Source organism: Synchiropus splendidus, chromosome 6 (genome assembly GCF_027744825.2).
Source record: "Synchiropus splendidus isolate RoL2022-P1 chromosome 6, RoL_Sspl_1.0, whole genome shotgun sequence".
NCBI lineage: Eukaryota > Metazoa > Chordata > Actinopteri > Syngnathiformes > Callionymidae > Synchiropus > Synchiropus splendidus.
The window spans coordinates 22,076,084-22,095,709 of record NC_071339.1 but is presented as its reverse complement, the minus strand read 5'-3'; the positions used below and the strand labels follow the sequence as shown (position 1 = coordinate 22,095,709).

Here is a 19,626-nt window from a genome sequence, read left to right as displayed (position 1 = left end):
TGCAAAGAGACAACATTGTGACGTAGTCATGTTGTGGAAGTCTCATCTTGGGGCTCTCGGTGGAAAAACGTCCATAACTCAAAAAGGCATTGGCAGTTTTTATTCATATTTCATGTGCACACTGAGGCACCAAAAAAGCAAACATAAATCAATTATAGATTTTTTACCTTAATTTAAAAAAAAAAACCAATCAATTTCTTATATTTGACAACAAATCACATCGCAGAAAAATATGCCACAGTGAAAAAAGGAATATCATTGTTGATCAGTGACGATCTGCGAAAATAGTTCCCTTAAATCTGTGCTCTTAAATATGAAGAAATGCAAATGTAGTTTTGCCTATGTGGCAAAAACCATCTGTTCTTCTCCTTCTGCACGCAGGTCTACTTCTGGCTGCTCCCTGGGTGCGGACACTGCGATCAGGTCACAGAGAACAGACCTCCCGTGTCTGAATTAGGTCCTGAACTGTTAGACTTCGCCCTTAAAGGTGCAGGCTTTTTGCACAACCTCCAGCGGTTCCAACGTGGATGTCTGAACTATGACCTGTCCACTTGCACTGGCAATTCATCATCAGTATCACTATTATTCGACACCAGAGGGCGCTAAATAGACACTGTGTAAAAGGTCTATTTCAGAGGCATATAAAGTCGCGATTCGCTTAGTGCGAATTCTCCAGTGGACCAGAGGAGGACTAAGTACAGGCTCTTCTTCTGTCGGCACCTGGATGAACCCCGTCCACTGTAACCCTGAACACCTCTGGCAGCCCTTCCTTCCTGTATCACTATGCCGCTCGCTCCAGGGCCAAATACCTACAAGATGGCTATTATGGCATGGGGTTATCATCACAGGGGTCCAGGAATAACTGCATGTTCTCTCTGGAGTCTGAGGAGCCAAATGAGCTGAGCTTCTGTTCACAGATTCTCTGACATTTAGCTGCTGAGTGAAACTGTCTCTGATCCAAACGGTTTTAACTGAGTTTTCATGAAGTAAAGACATAACATCTCCATCTCAACGTTTGGTGGGAATTTAAATGCTCTTTTTTTCTCCACTTGCTTTGCATATGTTGTGCTGCAAGTGTTCTTAAAAAGATGCCGAAAGAGGCAGGATTTATTCCAAATGCAGTCATATTTAATTCAAAACTAGCTGGGAAGTGTGGAACATTTTTGTGAAATGGTAAAGCTAGATTTTTTTTTTTCATTCATATCAGAAGATTACATCATTTATTGTGCAGATGTAATATTTATCATTTATTATAATCCTGAAAACCTCTCGCTTTTTAACATTGGTTTGTGGCAGCAACAATAATGATGAAATAACTGTTATTTATGTGATTTACAATGCAACAGCTCATATTTAATTTGACAATGACTCAGTCATTAACAAAACAAGACACTAACATGTTGAATTTCTTGTTCTGACATTTTTAGCTGCAGCAAATGAAGATTTATGGGTTAAATTGACATAATGGAAGTTGGCAGTACTTTTTCTAAATGACTTTAGAACTAAAAAAAAAAGTACCTTTCTAGCAGCTGTAAATGTCTGAAGCATTGTTAAAAAACAAAACCAGAAATTAAATGATTTATTGACAAAAACACAGATGTTACATGTGAAGTCATGCTGTAAAATTCTTGATGTGCCTCCAGAGTTTGATCATGTTGGAACCATGGATAGTCAGTGAGGGGGAGGGGGGAAAGCTGGTGGTGGACATGGATTTGGACTTAAAAGGCATCAAGCGTCCATCACGACGACGCTCAGCGAGAAGTCACAGGCAACAACTATGCGCTAGTGAGGTCACCAGCCGTATGTACACGCTCAGCCCGGGAACCACGCACAGTCCTGCAGACACAGAGGAGCGCACAATGTCAGGCCATCAGAAAACCTGTTGTGTTCATCCAGAAGCGGGACGGATTTAGACGTGCCAATCGTGTCACACACCTTTAGCTGTAAAGGCCTCGTTCCTTCCACTCCTAAGTTTGGATTGAACGCATCACAAACAACAACAACAGCTGTTAGAAGGACTCATGAAAAGAGTCATTCTTTATCATTTCTTTTGTTATTTTGAACTGAATATTAAACATATATTTCATTGCATATTTAAGAAACAGTTGTTGGTCAAAACATTGTTCTCTAATTTTACTTCTAATAATAATAATGAAGAAATATAAATAATAAGGTAATTTTTTTCCAACAATCTTCACTGTATTTTGCATCTGTTCTTTTTCCAAAGCCTTTGTTTTCCTCTTTTTTGTGTTTCATTCCGGTCCAGAATTGACCATGTCCCACACAATCTCTGCGCAGCCTCTAACGCATGGGGCTGCTCATAAACATTTCAGTGCAAATGAATCCACCCTGTGACCAAAAGGATTGAATTTTAAGTGCAGATAAAATGCTGCATCTCAGACTCCCGAAAGAGGGTGCTGAATCTGCTGAGTCATGGTAATCGGAGAGAAGCCTTCAGCCATGTAAGTTATGGGCCGTGCCTCTCGGAGAGTGTAGGCAGGAGCCGTCTTGTCCAAGTTTAGTGCCCACCATGTATGGAAAGTAAGTCAGAGAGGCAGCTGAGGCCACGCAGGACTCTTATAGATCAGCATGGGCCAGTTATTTCAGAGGACTTGCAGATGAAGGTGTTTTATAATTGGGTTGAAATATGCAGCACTTGAAGGTATTATGTGATATGAATTTAATCTGACAGCCTGAGCAATTATTTAATCCTCTCTTCGCTCAGTGGCCTAAAAGACACTTCCCTTTCTTTGGGAAACAGTGGTTCTTCTCCGAGTCACTGACTGATGGCTGACCTTCTTATTCTATATGTGTCATTTCTTGAAACATCGACTCACTCCTTCTTAACCACACTCGCTCAAGGACTCATTTCTGATTCGACTGATTCATTCGCAGCAAAGTATCATTTCATTGATTCCAATTCTGTGTCATTTTAAATATCTACTGACTCTTAAAGCTTCCTCAAGCTGCACCAATGGTTTGAATCCACAACACAGGGCTAAATTTACAAAGGCCCCACACATTCGACTAAAGACACCCATGATGATGTTTTGCCATGCTCATCTAACACAGCAGTAGAGGCTTCTGACCTGTGCGAGTGCAAATGACCACTTATTTCTTCTCAGCATCTGCAATGACCGGCTCTGTTTAAGAAAAACAAAATGGACTCAACATCATAATGGCGATGACAAGCTCCAGTTCTTGTTTAACTTGCGCCCCCAACTCACGTTTGACCTCCAGCTTGCAGCTGACCGTGGACTCTCCGTGGTCGTTCTTGGCTCTGCAGGTGTACACGCCGCCGTCAAAGTTGCCGGGCTTGCGGATCTCCAGAGAGCAGATGCCCTGGACTGTAATCTGCCTGAACTTGGGGTCGTCTCCGATGATCATTTGATTCTTCATCCATTCGATCTTTGGCTGTAGAATGAAAAGACAAGTTGCTGCTGCTATTTCTATGCTCGTCCACAGCAGGCCAGAGAGTTTATTGGCTCTGACATGTTAAGCACCTCCTGGGACATTAGGAGGAATGTCACACATCTGACCCCACTTCCAAGCTGATCTCTGACCCTTCGCTCCGTGAAAAGAATACAGTCACCTGATCCATCCCTGGACACTGCTTTATGCCTAAACGGGAGCTGAAAGCAGGGAGGACTCAGGGGGAGGTGAAAATCCTCCTCATTGTCAGCCAACAGTTGATGAGTGCAGAGCGGAGAGGCGTGAAATATGGCTGGTACCTGAACATTATCATCAGCAGCGACAAGAATCTCAAACAATGACTCTGTCAGTTTGTCCCAATCGACTCCCGCATGTCGAGAACTGTGGAACTGTCAAAGCCAGTCACAGTAAAGGGACACTTGGGGGTAGTTTTCCAACAAGAAATGCAAGGCCAGGTGATGGTGTTTAGGGCCTGAATTTTCAGAAATGACATTCTGACACAACAACTGTCGCAGCTATCGAGTGGTTAATGTGAGTAATTGTCCATTTCAAGAATTTATCTTGAATCAGAGAGAATATTTATTTTAAGTTACAACTATGTGTTGATATAACCGTTTTTGTCAAACTTTTCTCTTTGCGGACTGCTTCTTGATCAGTTTCTGAACATTCTGACAGCATGGGACACACAATGGAAGTCCAGTGCAAGTCGTACAAACACTTTGCTCAGATGAAGCAGCGAGTCAATACCTTTGGGTGTCCCCTGACGGAGCAGAGCAGCTTGGTGCTGTAGCCGACGGTGGTGGATCTGTCGCTCAGGGAGGTGGTGAACTTGGGCGCCTCGCTGAAGTCGTGCTCCTTGTAGTCGGGAGGCTTGTAGTCGATTCCTGAGTGAGAGAAGTTCAAAATAACAAATGATTTCAACAGCAAAAGAGTGGAAAAGGTCAGATTATGGCTGAAGAGAACTGAACCTGTCTTCTGGATCGTAGCTTCCGTCTTGGTCATGGCAGCCTCCTCGCTGATTCCACACTTGTTCTCGGAGAAGACCCGGAACTTGTAGGTGTTGCCCATGATGAGGTCAGAGACGGTGGCGTTGAGTCTATGGTAGTGGTCCAACACAGTGTACCAGTCCTGGAAACACACACGGGTGAGAATGGTACCGGACCACTTGCTCGGAGCAGAACTGCAACAACACTCACTCCGGTTTTTTTGTCAGCCTTCTGGATCGTGTAACCGGTGATGTCTGTGTTTCCGTTGTCAGAGGGTGGGGTCCACTCCAGGGCAACGTTGAATCCCCAGGTGTCTGCAATCTTCACGCTGGCGGGAGGACCGGGCAGCTCTGTGCCGAGGAGAAACCAAAACTGTTACAGCTGATTGAAAAAAAAAAAAAATACATCAATAATTGACACAAATGTAAGAGTTCCCCACCAACAATTTGCAGGGTGAGGGAGGCTTTGTCTTCAAAGTCCTCCACCTTCACACACATCTCATACACTCCAGAGTCGTCTCTCTCTGACGCGCGGATGAACAGGATGCTGTCTCTATCGGTGCTGCGGATGTTCACCCTCTTGGTGTCGAGAGGGGTGCCGTTCTTGGTCCAGCTGACGACGGGTTTCGGTTTGCCCTGATGAAGAGTCGATCATTTTAATATGAAGCGTTATATTAAGTCCTTTACTGAGGAGTGAAGCGACGGCATGGTAAAGGTGGACTGTGTAATTTTTAGCAAGGGACATTGGACATCACAATCAGGCTCATCTCATATGAGGTTGGGACAGACTACATACAGGAGACTGAGATGTGTTCATGTTTTTGATTGAACTATATAAACATACATAGTTCTATATGACAATCATCATGTTTTATACAGTCAGTTCTGAAACAATACTGGGATGTTCCCCTTTTGTAAATCTATTCTAGTAATCGTACTACAGTCAGTCCTTGTTTTATACAGTGCTACACTGAACCCCGACACATCATTTCCAACACCAGCAACATTACAATGAGAAGCTGAGGAGATGCGATTTCTGTTAAGCTAAGTGCAGCATGGAACGCTAACAGAGACCGAACGTGGCAAGCCGGTTCATGAAACATGATAATATGTTAATGTGCGTTATTTGAAGTCACACTTGGTTGGGACATATAACGGCGTGTTACTGGCTGATCTCAGGTTAAGCCTGGATTCATCATGTCTTCTGACACTCACGGTGAAGGGGATGGTCAGGTTGATCTTGTCTCCCACGTAGGCAACATATCTCTGGCGGAGGAAGCGAGGCAGACGGACCTTAGGACGGTCTAAGGAGAGAATGACATGCATGAGTGGAGTTGGAAAAAAGAACACACATATAATTTATTCCATCTTTAGATTGGTCATGGCAAATTGCATTTGTGCCATTGAAGAACAAAAAAGCAGCATATCCTGGCGTTTAATCCAGTAAATATAGCGTAGCTCAGAACCATTTCAGCCTTCCTCTAGGATAGAATCATCTGGTCATCAACACTGCAGTGACTGAGTTACTGATGACTTGAGTCAGCACAGAGCAGGATTTTTGTACGCAACAACAATCAAGACCACTGATCTGGGAGGTGCCGTCAGACTTTACATTCTTCACCAGTTGAAATGATGAGAAAGTTCAAGACGTCTTGTGAAGTGTGACTATTTTTTTGTGACGGTGAGCACAAAAGTTTTGTTGGTAAAACAGCATGTCACAGCCCCTCAAACTGGAGGAGTTGAACGTAGCAGGGGACTTTTTGCTTCATCAACGGCTTCATATAAAAACTGGAGGTGCGGCTTGAATTAAAAAAAAAAAATAGAAGTGAGTTATCGATTAATCGCATTTTAATATTTGACAAGAGAATGATTAAATTGAAGTCAAATCAGTACACAAACACATAAGCATCAGGGAGGAAGTGCTCCGTTGACAAGCCAACTTTGCTGCATAAAGTGCCCAGGACATGCTTGACGTTTTTTTAAAACAAAATTTCACATCATGGATGTTCTGGTTATGACATTGTGTAATTAGGTAAAAATTAGGATTGGCACACCATTAATCTGTGTTGTTTGTACCAATCGACCTAAAAAAATAGTTATTTCGATTTTTTTTTTTTACATTAATCTGTCAAAAATTAAGGTGTTTAAGTCCCAGCCCTGATGCAAAAACAAATGTCAATGTCACTTTGACCAAATGCTATGAAGGTCATATAATACCAAGGCGAGTGAATCTTAGTTTCATGGTGAGAGGGTTTGGCATCTTTGGGTGGTTCAGTACACCAGTTTGGTTGCTACTCTAGAGCTTGTATTGCGCATAACTAAAGTAACTAAAAACTGGCAGCCTCAAAACACTTCATTTTGCATGCACACTTTTGATTCCTCTGAAAGCATTAATCCAAATGAAGCAATTCGGAAATAGAACGCAGCTGGACTCGCCACCTGCTGAGTCCAGCACGGCAACATTTGTCAGGCAACTAAATAAAGATAGCAGTTCATGCAGTGACGCATGATTGACGCCGCAGCTCCGGCCTCACGAAAGCACTTGTAGAAGTCTAAACAAATCAAAAACATAGAGTTGAGGAGTAGAACTAAGATTTTGTTTACATGTTAAGACTCTTCTGCTCAAGCCTGCTGTAAAGTCTGAGGCATGTTTCTAAATAAACATTCAATCTCTGGAGATTTGGGGCGTCACCTAAGAACTAGGACTCAAGCACCCGGCCCTGCCAGGACACACTGGAATGCACCCTTCACCCCCTCTCCCTGCCGTGAAGCCCCCCACCTGCTGGCAGTCGTATCATTTGTCAGCATCGACAAATGATACCGTCGCAAGCTGACATTTCCCCTGCTGCAGTCACCACCACTAATCACTACGCAACGCTGTGAACGCGGCTTTTCTCTCAAGAATACTGAAAATTCTCCGGCAGGCTTTAAGCTTTTGGCAGAAACTACACAGTATTTATAAATAAACTAGGAATACTGTACATCCCCAACACTGTTGGGGTCAGATAACCACCCCCTTTTTACCCTCTCTGACTCCCTAAAGCAGCTTTGCACTCAACTTATAGATCCCTTTTAAAGCCCTCAGGGAACAATCCTCATCTTTAAAAATCACTTTCATATCCAGTGATTACCACCATGAGGTGTGTGGCATCTGGAAAACTCTCCTCTTAACAAGTGAGGATCAGAGCAGGCATGGAGGAACGCAGGTCTGCAGCAACAGGAGAACATAGCGGAGATGCTTGACTCCTGCACACGGTCCCCGTGCTCATCATAAACGGCTCTGTAAACGTCCCTCTGCTGTCCTTTATGCCTTTAAAAGCTATAAAAAGGACGTTTGTTTTTTGTCTGCTTCATAACTGATTTTATTACAAGCTCTCTCGACTAATTACTTCAACACTTGAAGCGAAAGTCCAGGTTTCACACATAAACTGGCTCTGTGGGGACATCAGTGCAGGTTATGAGAGGTTGTATTTATTCAAGCACTTTGTATGTGCAGAAAAATGAAAACAATAGTTCAATTTTGTTTTTCATCTTCAACATTGTTCAACAAACTGTCAAGTCTTATCTTGTTTTCAAACTCAATTTTATTGTCCTTTAACATCAACATTGGCTTATTTAATAATGTAAATGAACAGACTATGAAGTACTTTTAACTTTCTATAGTTAGGATGCTGAACTGAACAAGTAGATTTTATGACAGTTAATATTTTTATGCACCACGTAAAAGGTATTTAAGATCATTTGTGGCAATTGTAAGTGCAGTTCTGAAGTGGTGTATACAATGGTAGTGTTGCCCACATTTATTTAAACGCCAGCAGAACTGCTCAATATCTCAGTGACATATTGATGAAATATTATTCATCTAATATTATTGCCTGACCAATAGACAAGACAAGGAACCCTCCCACTCTGACTGAAGCAGCTAATAAAAATGTGATTCAAATCTACAGTCTCATAAACAGCCAACGTATTTTCACCCTCTTTTTGACGTGTCACATTTATTGTTTGATGACTCCCAGACACACAGTGTTCTGTTGTTCTGTCGATGCTTACCTGCGACTTCCTTCACCAGGACGGCCTCAGGGAGGGCTACAGGGGGGCTGCGGCCACCTGCGTTGACAGCCACCACGCGGATCTTCAGGCGGTCACCGGTGGTCAGGTTCTTGATAACGTAACGGCAGGACTTCTGCAGGTCCTCGTTGACTGCTTTCCAGTCCTCGGCTGGAGACAAGATTTAGAAACTGATCCCAAATGTTCCAGTGATATTCACATCAACAAAAAGGCTTCACGGAACAGCTAGATTGTCTGCTTCTATAAAGTATTCATAAGTAATTCTAAATGACGTTTGGGAAAAATAAACAAAGAAAGACCAATTGTTATTTTTATTCATTTCAATGAATCATTTATTTAAAGTACAAATAGAAAACTATCCCCTGAATGTGTCACCTTTCATGATGTCATAAATGATGGGAACAAGTGAAGCTTGGAACCAAACTATAGAATTCCCAGAATATTATATTCAAATTTCAATAACAAATGATAACAGATGATTGTTCATATTTTTACATGCTTAGATTTTGTTCACTAAATGCCAAAAGAGGAAAAAATGATGAACACATATACGCTAAGCGAATACACTCAGGGACATAGCCATTGACACTTTGTCAGAAAATTGTAGATTCATTAGAAATATTTTTGGGCCATGTGACATCACTAAGGTGTTGATTCAAGTCTTTATTGAAACAATGCTCAGCTTAAACTCCCTCTCCTGCAAACCTAGTCTAATTTCACCTCTGCCGGTATTAGCGTCGAGCCATAAGTCTAAAAGCAGGACCCCCAACAGCTCCTGAGGTGCCTCTCTCCATGTAGGGAGAAGTTCTCAGGCTCATGATACAACCCTGCCGGTGACACCTCACAGACAGCTGCAGCTGCCGACCCACATTAGAGCAAAAATTTACAAGAATTTCCCACAAAAAAAATGAAGTAAATAATGCAGGATGTGATCAAAATTGTTTTATTCTCAGTGTCTTTTATGACACCATTTAGTGGATGTTAAGGGCAAAAGAATCCACTCAACTTTTAAAGGTAAGCCGACACTTGTGTGCTGATGTATTAATACCTCCATCTGACCTCTGTGTCAGAGAACACCTGACCAAAAGCAGAGCTGTACTCACTTCCTTCCTTGCAGACTTCAATGGTGTAGCCATCCAGACCAGTCACTCCGATGGTCTCCGGCTGGCTCCAGATGATGGTCACTGAAGTGTCATTCTTGTCCTCAACAAACAGGTCCAGTGGAGCGCTGGTTGGCTCTACGAGCACGCACCCCCCGACAAAAACAAACACAGTTAGGAGTCAAAGCCACGATTCAGGTGACACAGGTGTGTTTAAAGCGAATGGCTCCGTGACGGTGGTCCTGACCGGACGTTTACCTTTAGGAGGAGGCGGAGGAGGGGTTGGTGCTTTAGGCTCTTCTGGCTCGGCCGGCTCAGCAGCAGCGGCAGCATCATCAGTAGCTTCAGCTGATGTTAAATAAGCACTTCATTATTACCGGAGCGGAACATAGCGCACGGCCGCCGGACGGTTAATCATCCAGCAATACTTACGCTCAACAACAAAGGGCTGAATAGCAGAATAAGCAGCTGTTAATATTAGTTATTAATAAGAAGCAGATGGGAGACGCTTATCTGAGGAATGCGCCAGTGAGAGATGAGCGCTTGACATCTAGCAGCTGAGTTTAGCAGAGGCCAAAACACACATGATGATCAGGCAAAAAAAAAAAAAGGTTGTCGGAAGCAGGTTCAGTAGCGGAGGATGTTAATATGAGGACGTTTTTATCATCGCTGTGAGCCAGCAGCATGGACTCAGGACCACTTTAAATAGGTCATGATCCAAACATCCTGCTCCCATATTCAGACCAACTCTAGGTGCTCATGTACAACTGTGTTTCTCACACTCAAGACACCAGGTGGACATGAATTCAACACCCTCAACAATACACCCCCCCCCCACTCACGCTGTTAATGTTAAACTTTTCTGAAGAGCGTGTGAAATGCAACTATTACAGAAATAACTCCACTGTTTAATTTCCCCACTGAGGAATTAATAAAGGTCACTTCATGACTTGACAGCATTTCAAGACAACTCGTAACTAAGTGTGAAAGTCTGTTGTATTTCTCTGTTTCCGTTCTTACTGTTATGGTTCAACCCTAAAATACAATAATGACCAGGTGAATACGTCATACATCGTGTTATTGGGCTTCCGGTTGAATGTGCTCGTCATAAACGCAGCTATTTCACTCTTTAATGTCATTTTAGTCATAATAAAGTTTGAGGTGATGACTGTAAGAATGCGCTTCCGGTGCCTCTTTACCATCAGCGGGTGGAGGTGTCGGGGCTTTGGGCTCCTCAGCTGCCGGGGCGGCGGCGTCTCCCTCGGCGGGAGCAGCCTCAGCGGGGGCGGCCTCGGCAGGTGCTGCTTCTGCCTCCGCGGCTGCGGGAGCAGCCTCGGCGGGAGCGGGTTCCGGGGCGGGTTCGGGTGCCGGTGCCGGCTCTGGAGCTTTCTCCTCCTTCTTGGCTGGTTCCTTCTTGGCCGCCTTCTTGATTGGGGCAGGCTTGGTCGGCATGTCGGCGGCTGCAGCTACTTCCCAAGTCAGTTAAGTCCGTGAAAGTGGATCCAATGCCACCGGCTGAGTGGGGGAGGCAGGTTTATATGGGGAGCCGCCGGTTCGGGACCCTCCCCCGAGATGAGAAGACGTGTAACGGACACCGGGCGCGGGCGCCATCTTGTTTTCACTGGTTCATATCAATTAAAAATGCTAAAGCATAACAACAAACCCCAGATATATTTTTTAAAAAGTTTTACGTTACCTTTTTTTTTTCTTCTTCTTTTTCTGAGTTAAGCAGCTGCCTAAAATCTACTGGGGATAGTAATAATATTAACAATGATAATAATGAGGAAACACCTCATCCCCAATATTTGCAATGACACAAAATATAATTTTGAGATGTGATCTTAAAATGACATTATACATTATGTATTTAAAACAACAAATTAATAAATTTATTCACATTTAATTTTTTAATTTCCTGTTCTTATGGTCACCATTCCCACCAACCATGTTGCAAAAAAATGTAAAATAAAACAAGATAAATATATATATATTTTTTATGCATTTGCACACACAATGAATGTAAACTATTTTATTTGTCTTTTTAAAATTAACTTTGGTTGCTTTTGATGGTAACAGAATAAGCTTCGAAATTAATTTCATCCACAAGAAGGGTAGAAGCCAGGATTTCTTTGTCTGCTGTTGGAGAGACAGCATCTCATGGACAACCTGGGTACACACCTGTATTCCCCAAGAAAAATATCAATATGCATTTAGCTTTCAATTTTCCCACAATAACCTAATTTTCAATTACAAAGATGAGTATGAGATGAGTCCAGGGTCCATTTCAGGTGAAAGACTTGTGAGTACCAAACAAGGACAGTGAAGACTCAATATAACATGTATTTTATTGACTTAGACAAACAATGATTGGTGAATGAAAACGGCCAGAAACATTCGCTGTTCAAAGCCAGACCCCTCTGCAGAAACATACTGACACCCCACTTGTGATTGTTGCCGCACCCGGGAGAATCTCGCCCTATTTACAGTCTTTACAATGACGCCCTGTACAAAATAGACAAATTAAGCTTTACAAAGGATTCTTCAGTAAAAAAAGAAAAAGGAAAATACAAATATTGTAAAAAGGAAATTGTTTTTTAAGGATGGATCAGCTAAACATTGAACTTTTTTTCCATCTCACGGCGAGTTTACATGCATTTACAACACAGAGACCCCTCCACATTTGTACGTCAGTGGCATTCCATACCACCAAAGTGTAGCAGCTCACCAGAGATAAAAACAGCTCTTCTGTTTCAGTGAAACAGAAGAACATAAAGCACTAAATTCATCTGGATATAAATCATTCTTAAGTTAAGATCATACATTTCCATCTTAACAGCTCATTTTTCATATATAATATGTATATATTTTTTAATACCAGGACACTTTTTTTGTCAAGAAGAATTTACATTTAATTCAGAAAAAAAACAAAGGCAATAAATTAAGACAAACTAGATAAACATTTTTAAATTTAAATTGTATTCAATAAAACTGTATTAGCTATTTAAGTATCAACTAATTCTACATATATTTAGATTCATTAAAATATATTTTAAGTCTTATGTAACTGATAAATATAAATATTTTACTTAATTATCCTTGCATTTAGTCACTGTTACTGAAAATTGACAAAAATAAATTAAGTTTAAAAAAAATCAATTTCCACAGAACAACAAAAGAGCTGTTTTAAACTCAAGTGAGCACAATGCACCCAAGCTAGCTACTGCATAACAGTTTTTTTCAATCGTCCACTGAGTCCCCAGGAAGCTTTGCAGGAATAAGACTATCCAGCAACATATTCTGGCCGCTCAGATCTGTTTTTGGCTTCGAGAATCAGTCCAGTCCCGGGCAGCGCCCAACAGTTCCGACGTCAGCAAAGTTTGTCCAGATCAGAAGCCAGATGAGAAGAGAAAAGGTTGACTTTCTGCTCGCTTTTCTCGAAGCCAACGCTATTAGAAGTTGCTGCATAGTCCCGAGACATGTACACGAATCACAGCCACCACGCAGCGACAGGCACAACAACCAGTGAATGAGATGAGCAGCTACAGCCGATGATTCTTGATCACCCACCACACGCAATGTTCATTAACTCTGGCAGCTACTTTTTAGTCGACTCGTTGACTCGAGACTTGTTGAAAATCCTACATATGGAATGGTCCTTTAAGTGGTTCCACATTCATTTACAGGGTTTGTGACGTCTGAGCACCGGTCCGTATCTTCTCTTTACAAATTTTTCACCACATTTTTTTTTCACAACATCCACATACACAAACGTGTCACATGATGTCTTTGTCGGGAAAAGAGCCTAGATAAAAATCTATTTCACATTTTCACCACACACTTCAGCCTGAGCGGCCAAACTCAAAGTTGTGAAAAGCACCTCTACACGTCAAGATTTACATACAAAAAGGTTCATTTATATCTAGTAAGTGCAAAATCTTAAATTAGGTAGCTTTAATGTCACTCCTCTTTTCTGTCTAGTGACATGACTGGTGCTGTGGAAAGGTTGATCCCAAGAGTTCACTCAACCACACTTGGGAGTCAAACTTCATTTTTAAAAGCTCACAATTTATTCCCTTTTTTAAAACATTAATCTGAGCTTCAGGGTTGATTTGATTTCATTCACAAAATCCCTAAAATAGATAAATAAAAATATATGAGTATGGGGAAGTCAAATATGGATTATATATCGGCTACCGATTCTTTCTCCCAAGTTTTCAGCAGCATCTTCTTGCATTAAATGTATGAGCAACTGAAAAGTACAGTTGAGCGGCAAGACAATCATTCAGTGGAGAATTAGGGTCGTGCTCAGTGACTGAAGACATGATCATCGCTGAATTAACTACAACGCTTCCTGGTAACTGGAGGTAAAAACCTCCACTTCCTTTTTTTGTAACTTGTCTCTAACTGAGTGCAAGCATCACAGGGTTTGTCCAGTTCCAGCAAGACTCTTGAAATCCTCAGAAGGAGCCACTGAGTGTTTGGGGAGTTACCTGTCCACCATTTACCTCTGCCTCTTGCCCTATGCAGCTGGGACAAGCTCCACCCCCTGTGACCGAGTAAGGCTAATGAATGAGTCACTCGAGTATACAGTACATGAGTTTGCAATACATCAGAAGTTATGCAGACACACCATTTTAAAAGCTGTTTTTTTCGTTCAATTAAAATGTTCAGTTTTTCATAGATAGAAATGAATGAACACTTATTTTGGTGGCACTTTTTGTCCTGGTTGGTGCTCGCTGGTTGACTAGTAAGAAGGAAGAGTTGAATGTTGTTATGCTTAAAAATCATCAAGCAAACTCTTCCAACACATACTGAAAAGTATTGAAGAACAAAACTATATTTAGTCTCTAATACTGTAACTGTAGCTGTCAAATACTGTTGCAGATCCATTACTCAGGCGTAGCAACTTTTGGATTTTGCCAAGTTATCTAAAGTGATCTAATGGCAGGAGGCATTTATTCAAGTGTTTTTGACCACAGCAGACCTGCTGCAGACTTGACCACAGCAAGCACTGACTCACTAAAGTGTCAGTTCACTGATGCATGGGACAAGTTTGGGGAGAAATTAATATATATTCTTGATTGATTCGCCTTACAGGTACATTAAAATACTACAAAGCTGCTGTACTGCTCTTTGCCCAAATCTAAAGACTGTTTGGTCATAACCTTTCCAGTTTGATAGCAAAAAGCCAGCACAGGACTAAAATTGAGTCTGTTCACAGATGACTAATTTCAATTCTATTTTATCTTCCTACTTGCACAGACCTTAACTCTCCACATTAAAGACCAAGTTTCCCCCCGATTTAGTTGGATTCAAAAGAGCATGACAGCAGTAAATCCGCTCCTCTCTGCGCAATCCATTTAAGTTACCTGAATTGTTGTTAGAACCGAAGTAGAGTGGATGTGAACGCTGCGGCGGAGTGAATGGAAGCACCAGCTGAAGTTGACGTTGTTTTTAAGGCATCTATCACCTGCTTGACTTCTGGATTGCATATGTACATTATTTGGCCTTAAAAAAGACTGTAACAGCAGATATGTACTGATCAGTGATAAACATAACGCATGCTGTCATACTCTTTTGAGAGAGCGGCATCCCATCATGCACTGCAGGCCGCTGGGGGATATGACCTGAAGTCTGCGGCAATGAGTGCTAGCACCGACTGGGTTAGGGCGGTGACCCAAGAGTCCGTGTGAGTAAGAGAACGTGAATCCTTTGACAGAAAATGATGTCTGGCTTTGAGAGAAGTATCGAGGTTCAGAGCTTGGGCAGGCTGAGATCTTCTTTGTCGGGGGATTCAATGTAATTCGCAGCCTCCTGAAGCTTCAGAAGCATAGCCATCTACGACAGAAGGGAGCAGAGTCAAATTCATCTAGGTTGAATAAACCAGAGGACTTTATTGACTTCAGAAGTTCACACAGTGAGGGTTTTTTTGTGCGACATTTATGAGTCACTCGCATGAACATGACAAGGGTTATCATCCTGTTATTATCACAAAACAGCGGTACTGGGACTCACCAGTGGATCAGACTCCGTGGAGCTTGGTGTCGTCTCCTTGTGAGGTCGCTCCTCAAGGGACTGACCTGGGCTGCTGGAGCCAGTACTCGGAGGGGGAAGATGGAAGAGCTTGGCCTGGTCCTGCTGGGCGGACGGCCAAGGCAGCGTGCCCCTAACCCACTCCACCGGGTCCTCCCACACGGCCTTCTGACCATGCACCTGAAGAACACACCACAGAGGTCATATTTGATCCAGAGGCTTTTGGTCTCCGGTCATTTTAAATTCACCTTAATCCCGTCTTTGGCGCCCTCTTGCAGGTACGGAATGATGGAGTGGTTCCAAAGGTCAATGAACCACGTTCGGAACTCGTCCACTTTGACCGGACAGGAGAGGAAAAAGCACGGACCTGAAGAGGCAGAAGAAAAAATATCCCATTGATCTGTCCTGTCAGGTCCATCGACACCACTCGTACACACCGATCAGGAAGTCAGACGTGCTGTGCTTCTCCAGGAATGTGTGCAAGTGGTACCAGAGTTTGGGCACCCAGTCCAAAACCCTGAGCAGGTCCTCGTTGGTCAGACTCTTCTCGTCCTCGGACTCCATCATTTTCCGGTGCAGGTAGCGGACCAGAAAGCCGTTAGCGGGTTCCACGTTGTTGGAGAACGTCACCATCCTGAACACGAGATCACTTGTCATTTCTCTTTCATCTGTAACTGGTTTTATAGTGGGAGCCAACATGAAGACAAACCTGAAGCTGAGATGTAGACTGTGGTTTGCCGTCATCTTCACGGGTTGATTGCTTGTTCCAATAATGTACGGGCTGAATAGACGGAGGGAAAAAAGTGATAGATTAGAAGTGCAGAGACTGCAGCACCAGTCAGGGGTCAGTTACCATTTGTGGTATTTGCAGGTGAGAGCTCCGTTCACCAGCTCGCTGAGGGCAGCTGTGTCATGGATGTCGTCCAGAATAATCACCAGAGGTATTTCTGAAGAGTTGGTGTCTCGGTCGATCTGGTTGGCCAAGTTGGAAAGATAAAGCTGCAGATCCTGGCGAGAGTAAAATACAGTGGTGAGGTGACATCCTGGTGAAAAACCCAAAAAATCTGCTGAGCTTGCGTCACCTTGCAGGACTGACGATGCATGTTGAACGTGACCACGATGCCTTCAGAGACCTCGCGAGCACTTCGGTCCACCAGGTACTCGGCCAGCCGGGAGGCTAGGTAGGTCTTGCCAGTCCCGCTGGGTCCAGCGAGGACGATTCGGCGATGCTTGAGAAGCAGACTGATGTAGTGCTGCATCATGGGTTTGGGGATGAGGGTCTCAAACACCAGGCTGTCTACACACTTCTCCTTCAGACCTGTGGAGTGAACTGTGATGGTTAAATTTCAAAACTGAAACAGTTTTTTAGAAAGTAAAAAGTAAAATAAAAAGTGATATTTTCACTTCATTGATAGGAGATATTGTCATTTTAGGAGTGATAACCAGATATTTCAGATAATGCGTGATGTCAGGATGAAATATCATCAGGTTATACTACCTCACTCTATAAGAGATGGACTGAGCTGACAGCGACGCGGCGTGTTCAGGACTCCTTGTCCTCCAGAAGTCAGGTCCCGAAATACATCAATATTAAAAAAATATATCAACACCTTTCGATGGCTGTTCTACATCCGACATCTGCACATCCACTCCAAGTCTAAGGCAGATGACTGAGCATTTCTTGTAATCTCATAAAGAGATCTTATGGATAAGAAGTGTCATTTCCTGACACCATAACTGGGCCACTGGACACAAAACAAGGTGGTAACACAGGAGGCTCATGTGAAACACAGCAACATTAGCATTAGATATGGTTTGGATAAGCACATTTGTCTTCAGTGTGAGGAGAAATGTCAAAACTCTTCTTTTATGGCATAAATAGACCAAGTGTTTAATATTTCAGAGACTCGTGATTCACACCACAGAGATTCTAGAGTTAGAGACAGTGAGTTCCTGAACACACGTTTGGATCTTGAGTCTGACATTTTATGAAACTGTGGAGGCTCACTTGAAAGGTAGTCGATTTCAATCATCGATTTGTTTCATGAGCAGCACATTTTATCCATCCACTAAATTCCAGAAATAGCTGAGAAGTTCTGCAGACTTTTAGGCCTGAAGATGTGGGAGTAGAGCAAGACCATCCTGGGATCGACTCATGACTGTCAGTGCTGCATATTGGTCTCAGTACTGTTTTGTTTTGAATGTCATTTTCACATCTGTAAAGACACTGAATTACAAATATTGCTCATATGCAAACATAAAATTGTAACTTGTAGTCAGTAGGTATTGTTGCAACGCAACATCTACACATTCTTCCGCACTCTGATCAATGTGGAGGGTTAAAATTTGCATACAATGTTGTTAAATATGATGGATAAGCCATCACACACATTTTGACACATTGTTATTAGATAAGAATATTCAGAGATTATAATTTTGAACATTCAGTTCTTTCACTTCAGCTTCCTTATGGGCTTAGAAATGAGACTGCGTGAAACCAAGGCTCACCTTTGAGAGCTACGGTGATGGCACTGGGGCCGCGGGACATGCAGCGAGATGGTTGGGTCTCTGGAGCCACTCCTCCCAGGACTCTTTTGATGTGGCCCATACTGTAGCTGTAGATGGAGTCAGTGGACAGACCCAGACTGGAGGCGGTGTCCACCTTTGCAATGTAGACCTAGAGCACCAGCAGGACAGAGAAGTTTGAACTATTTTCATTTACAGTGTCATCGTGCAAGAAGAATATTCTTTATGTCTCCATTTTAAGACAAACGTAAAGCCTCAAGTACTGGACAGGAACTCACAAAGAAGTAGCCGGAGCAACGCAGACTCACCTTGAAGGCCTGACTGACAGCAGAATCCAGCATGGACCAGTCCATCCGGCCGTTCACTCGCACTGTGCCGATGAAGAAATCCTGCTGCTTGACCTCCTGTTGAGGTGCATTGATTAAATGTATCAGTCATGTTTTCTTGAAGGTTTGGGGAAGAGAGGAACTTACATCTTTAAAGACGTGCAAGTCCGCCACACACACGACCACACGAACACGGTGATCATCTCTGTGTGAAGAAAAGCTGAGGGAATCTGCAGAGAGGACGTCTGCAGGAGAGAAAAAAATAACATAATCACATTTCCTTTGATCTGATCGAAGACTTATAAGAGTACCTGCTCCTTCACTCATCCCCCTGCTGTAGCTTTTGGGCAAGTGCACGGCAACTGACTGCCGGGGTGAAGAGTTCCCTAAAGCAGTGAGACCTGATGACTGCGAGGCCGAGCTGGACGGACCAGGAGAGGGACATGGAGTTCCTGTCTTCAGATGATCGTTCTCCGCCTTCAGGCTCTCCACTGTCCTCTGCAGAAGAACATTTTATTTTATTTTATTTTATTTCATTTTATTTCATTTATTTCATGTGGGATCCTCACAGGTCATGGCAATAGATCTGATTCTGATTGAGATTTGACTGACCTGCATGTTGATCATGGTTTCCTGCAGCTGCTCCAGCTGATGAGCCGAGTTCAAGGCCTCCAAACGGATGTCCGTCAATTTACGCTCCTTCTCCCAAAGTTCTGATCGCAGGTTGGTCACAACCTTGTCATCACCCGAATCTCCGCCCTCACAGAGTCTGGGGAATTCAGTCAATAGAATGATCATTCAAATGGTGTCAAAAATATATGTATGTTTATTTCCCGTATCCTAGCTTAGTTTGCTGCAAATGCACAATAAAACAAGAGGGTGGAAGAGTGATCTCACCCTGATGATGATGCAGAAGCGGACGATTTCATTAAAGACGGGCTTTCACCATCATGGTGAACCTTGGGTGACGATGGCGCCGAGGACTCTGGGGTGGCTATTTCTTCAATGTCCGCATAGGATCCGGCTGTTTTGGAGCCTTTTTTGCTGAACGCCTTATTGAAGGAGCTGCGCAGCTGTCGGGGAAGCACATGTATTCATCTCAGATGTCTGAGGTGTTTACAAATGTATCTAAGTGTGTTGTTTACAGACCACA

At 43.0% G+C, this 19,626-nt stretch overlaps 2 protein-coding genes across 18 annotated transcripts in view; both read right to left on the bottom strand.

The window, feature by feature from the left end:
* Positions 1-1,585: 1,585 nt before the first annotated feature.
* Positions 1,586-11,171, bottom strand: mybphb (myosin binding protein Hb). 4 transcript variants are annotated; one of them, XM_053868416.1, is made up of 12 exons: positions 10,788-11,171; positions 9,847-9,936; positions 9,592-9,726; positions 8,471-8,638; positions 5,633-5,721; positions 4,858-5,053; positions 4,629-4,768; positions 4,401-4,560; positions 4,180-4,316; positions 3,228-3,414; positions 3,090-3,143; positions 1,586-1,836 (listed from the first exon to the last, which is right to left on the bottom strand). In XM_053868416.1, exons 1-11 carry the CDS (start codon positions 11,038-11,040, stop codon positions 3,112-3,114), a joined length of 1,587 nt encoding a protein of 528 aa, XP_053724391.1. In that variant the 5' UTR covers positions 11,041-11,171; the 3' UTR covers positions 1,586-1,836; positions 3,090-3,111. The 4 variants fall into 4 exon arrangements, with proteins under 4 accessions (XP_053724391.1, XP_053724390.1, XP_053724393.1 ...); XM_053868415.1 differs by having other exon boundaries at positions 4,180-4,560; XM_053868418.1 differs by lacking the exon at positions 9,847-9,936.
* A 590-nt stretch (positions 11,172-11,761) lies between these two features.
* The window catches only part of nav1b (neuron navigator 1b), a 55,920-nt gene continuing 48,055 nt past the window's right edge, over positions 11,762-19,626 (bottom strand). For 5 of the 14 annotated variants that reach the window (XM_053867656.1, XM_053867657.1, XM_053867655.1 and 2 more), the window contains 12 exons: positions 19,371-19,546; positions 19,086-19,242; positions 18,621-18,971; positions 18,456-18,551; positions 18,130-18,298; positions 16,704-16,939; positions 16,475-16,629; positions 16,331-16,402; positions 16,059-16,255; positions 15,870-15,988; positions 15,604-15,801; positions 11,762-15,426 (listed from right to left, as the gene is read on the bottom strand). In XM_053867656.1, the coding sequence (XP_053723631.1) occupies positions 15,343-15,426; positions 15,604-15,801; positions 15,870-15,988; positions 16,059-16,255; positions 16,331-16,402; positions 16,475-16,629; positions 16,704-16,939; positions 18,130-18,298; positions 18,456-18,551; positions 18,621-18,971; positions 19,086-19,242; positions 19,371-19,546 (2,010 nt within the window). In that variant the 3' untranslated portion in view covers positions 11,762-15,342. Of the gene's footprint in view, positions 15,427-15,603; positions 15,802-15,869; positions 15,989-16,058; positions 16,256-16,330; positions 16,403-16,474; positions 16,630-16,703; positions 16,952-18,129; positions 18,299-18,455; positions 18,552-18,620; positions 18,972-19,085; positions 19,243-19,370; positions 19,547-19,626 lie in introns of all 14 variants that reach the window. The other 9 variants (XM_053867659.1, XM_053867661.1, XM_053867658.1 and 6 more) reach the window with 5 other exon arrangements.

What these genes read in the sequence shown, in the direction of transcription:
- mybphb (XM_053868415.1), bottom strand. Translation starts at nt 11,040, where the DNA reads ATGCCGACCAAGCCTGCCCCAATCAAGAAGGCGGCCAAGAAGGAACCA. An exon ending in TCCTCCGCCTCCTCCTAAAG is followed by an intron (nt 9,727 to 9,846) that starts GTAAACGTCCGG and finishes GCGTGCTCGTAG; the next exon opens with AGCCAACCAGCGCTCCACTG. An exon ending in CCTGGTGAAGGAAGTCGCAG is followed by an intron (nt 5,722 to 8,470) that starts GTAAGCATCGAC and finishes TTCTCTCCTTAG; the next exon opens with ACCGTCCTAAGGTCCGTCTG.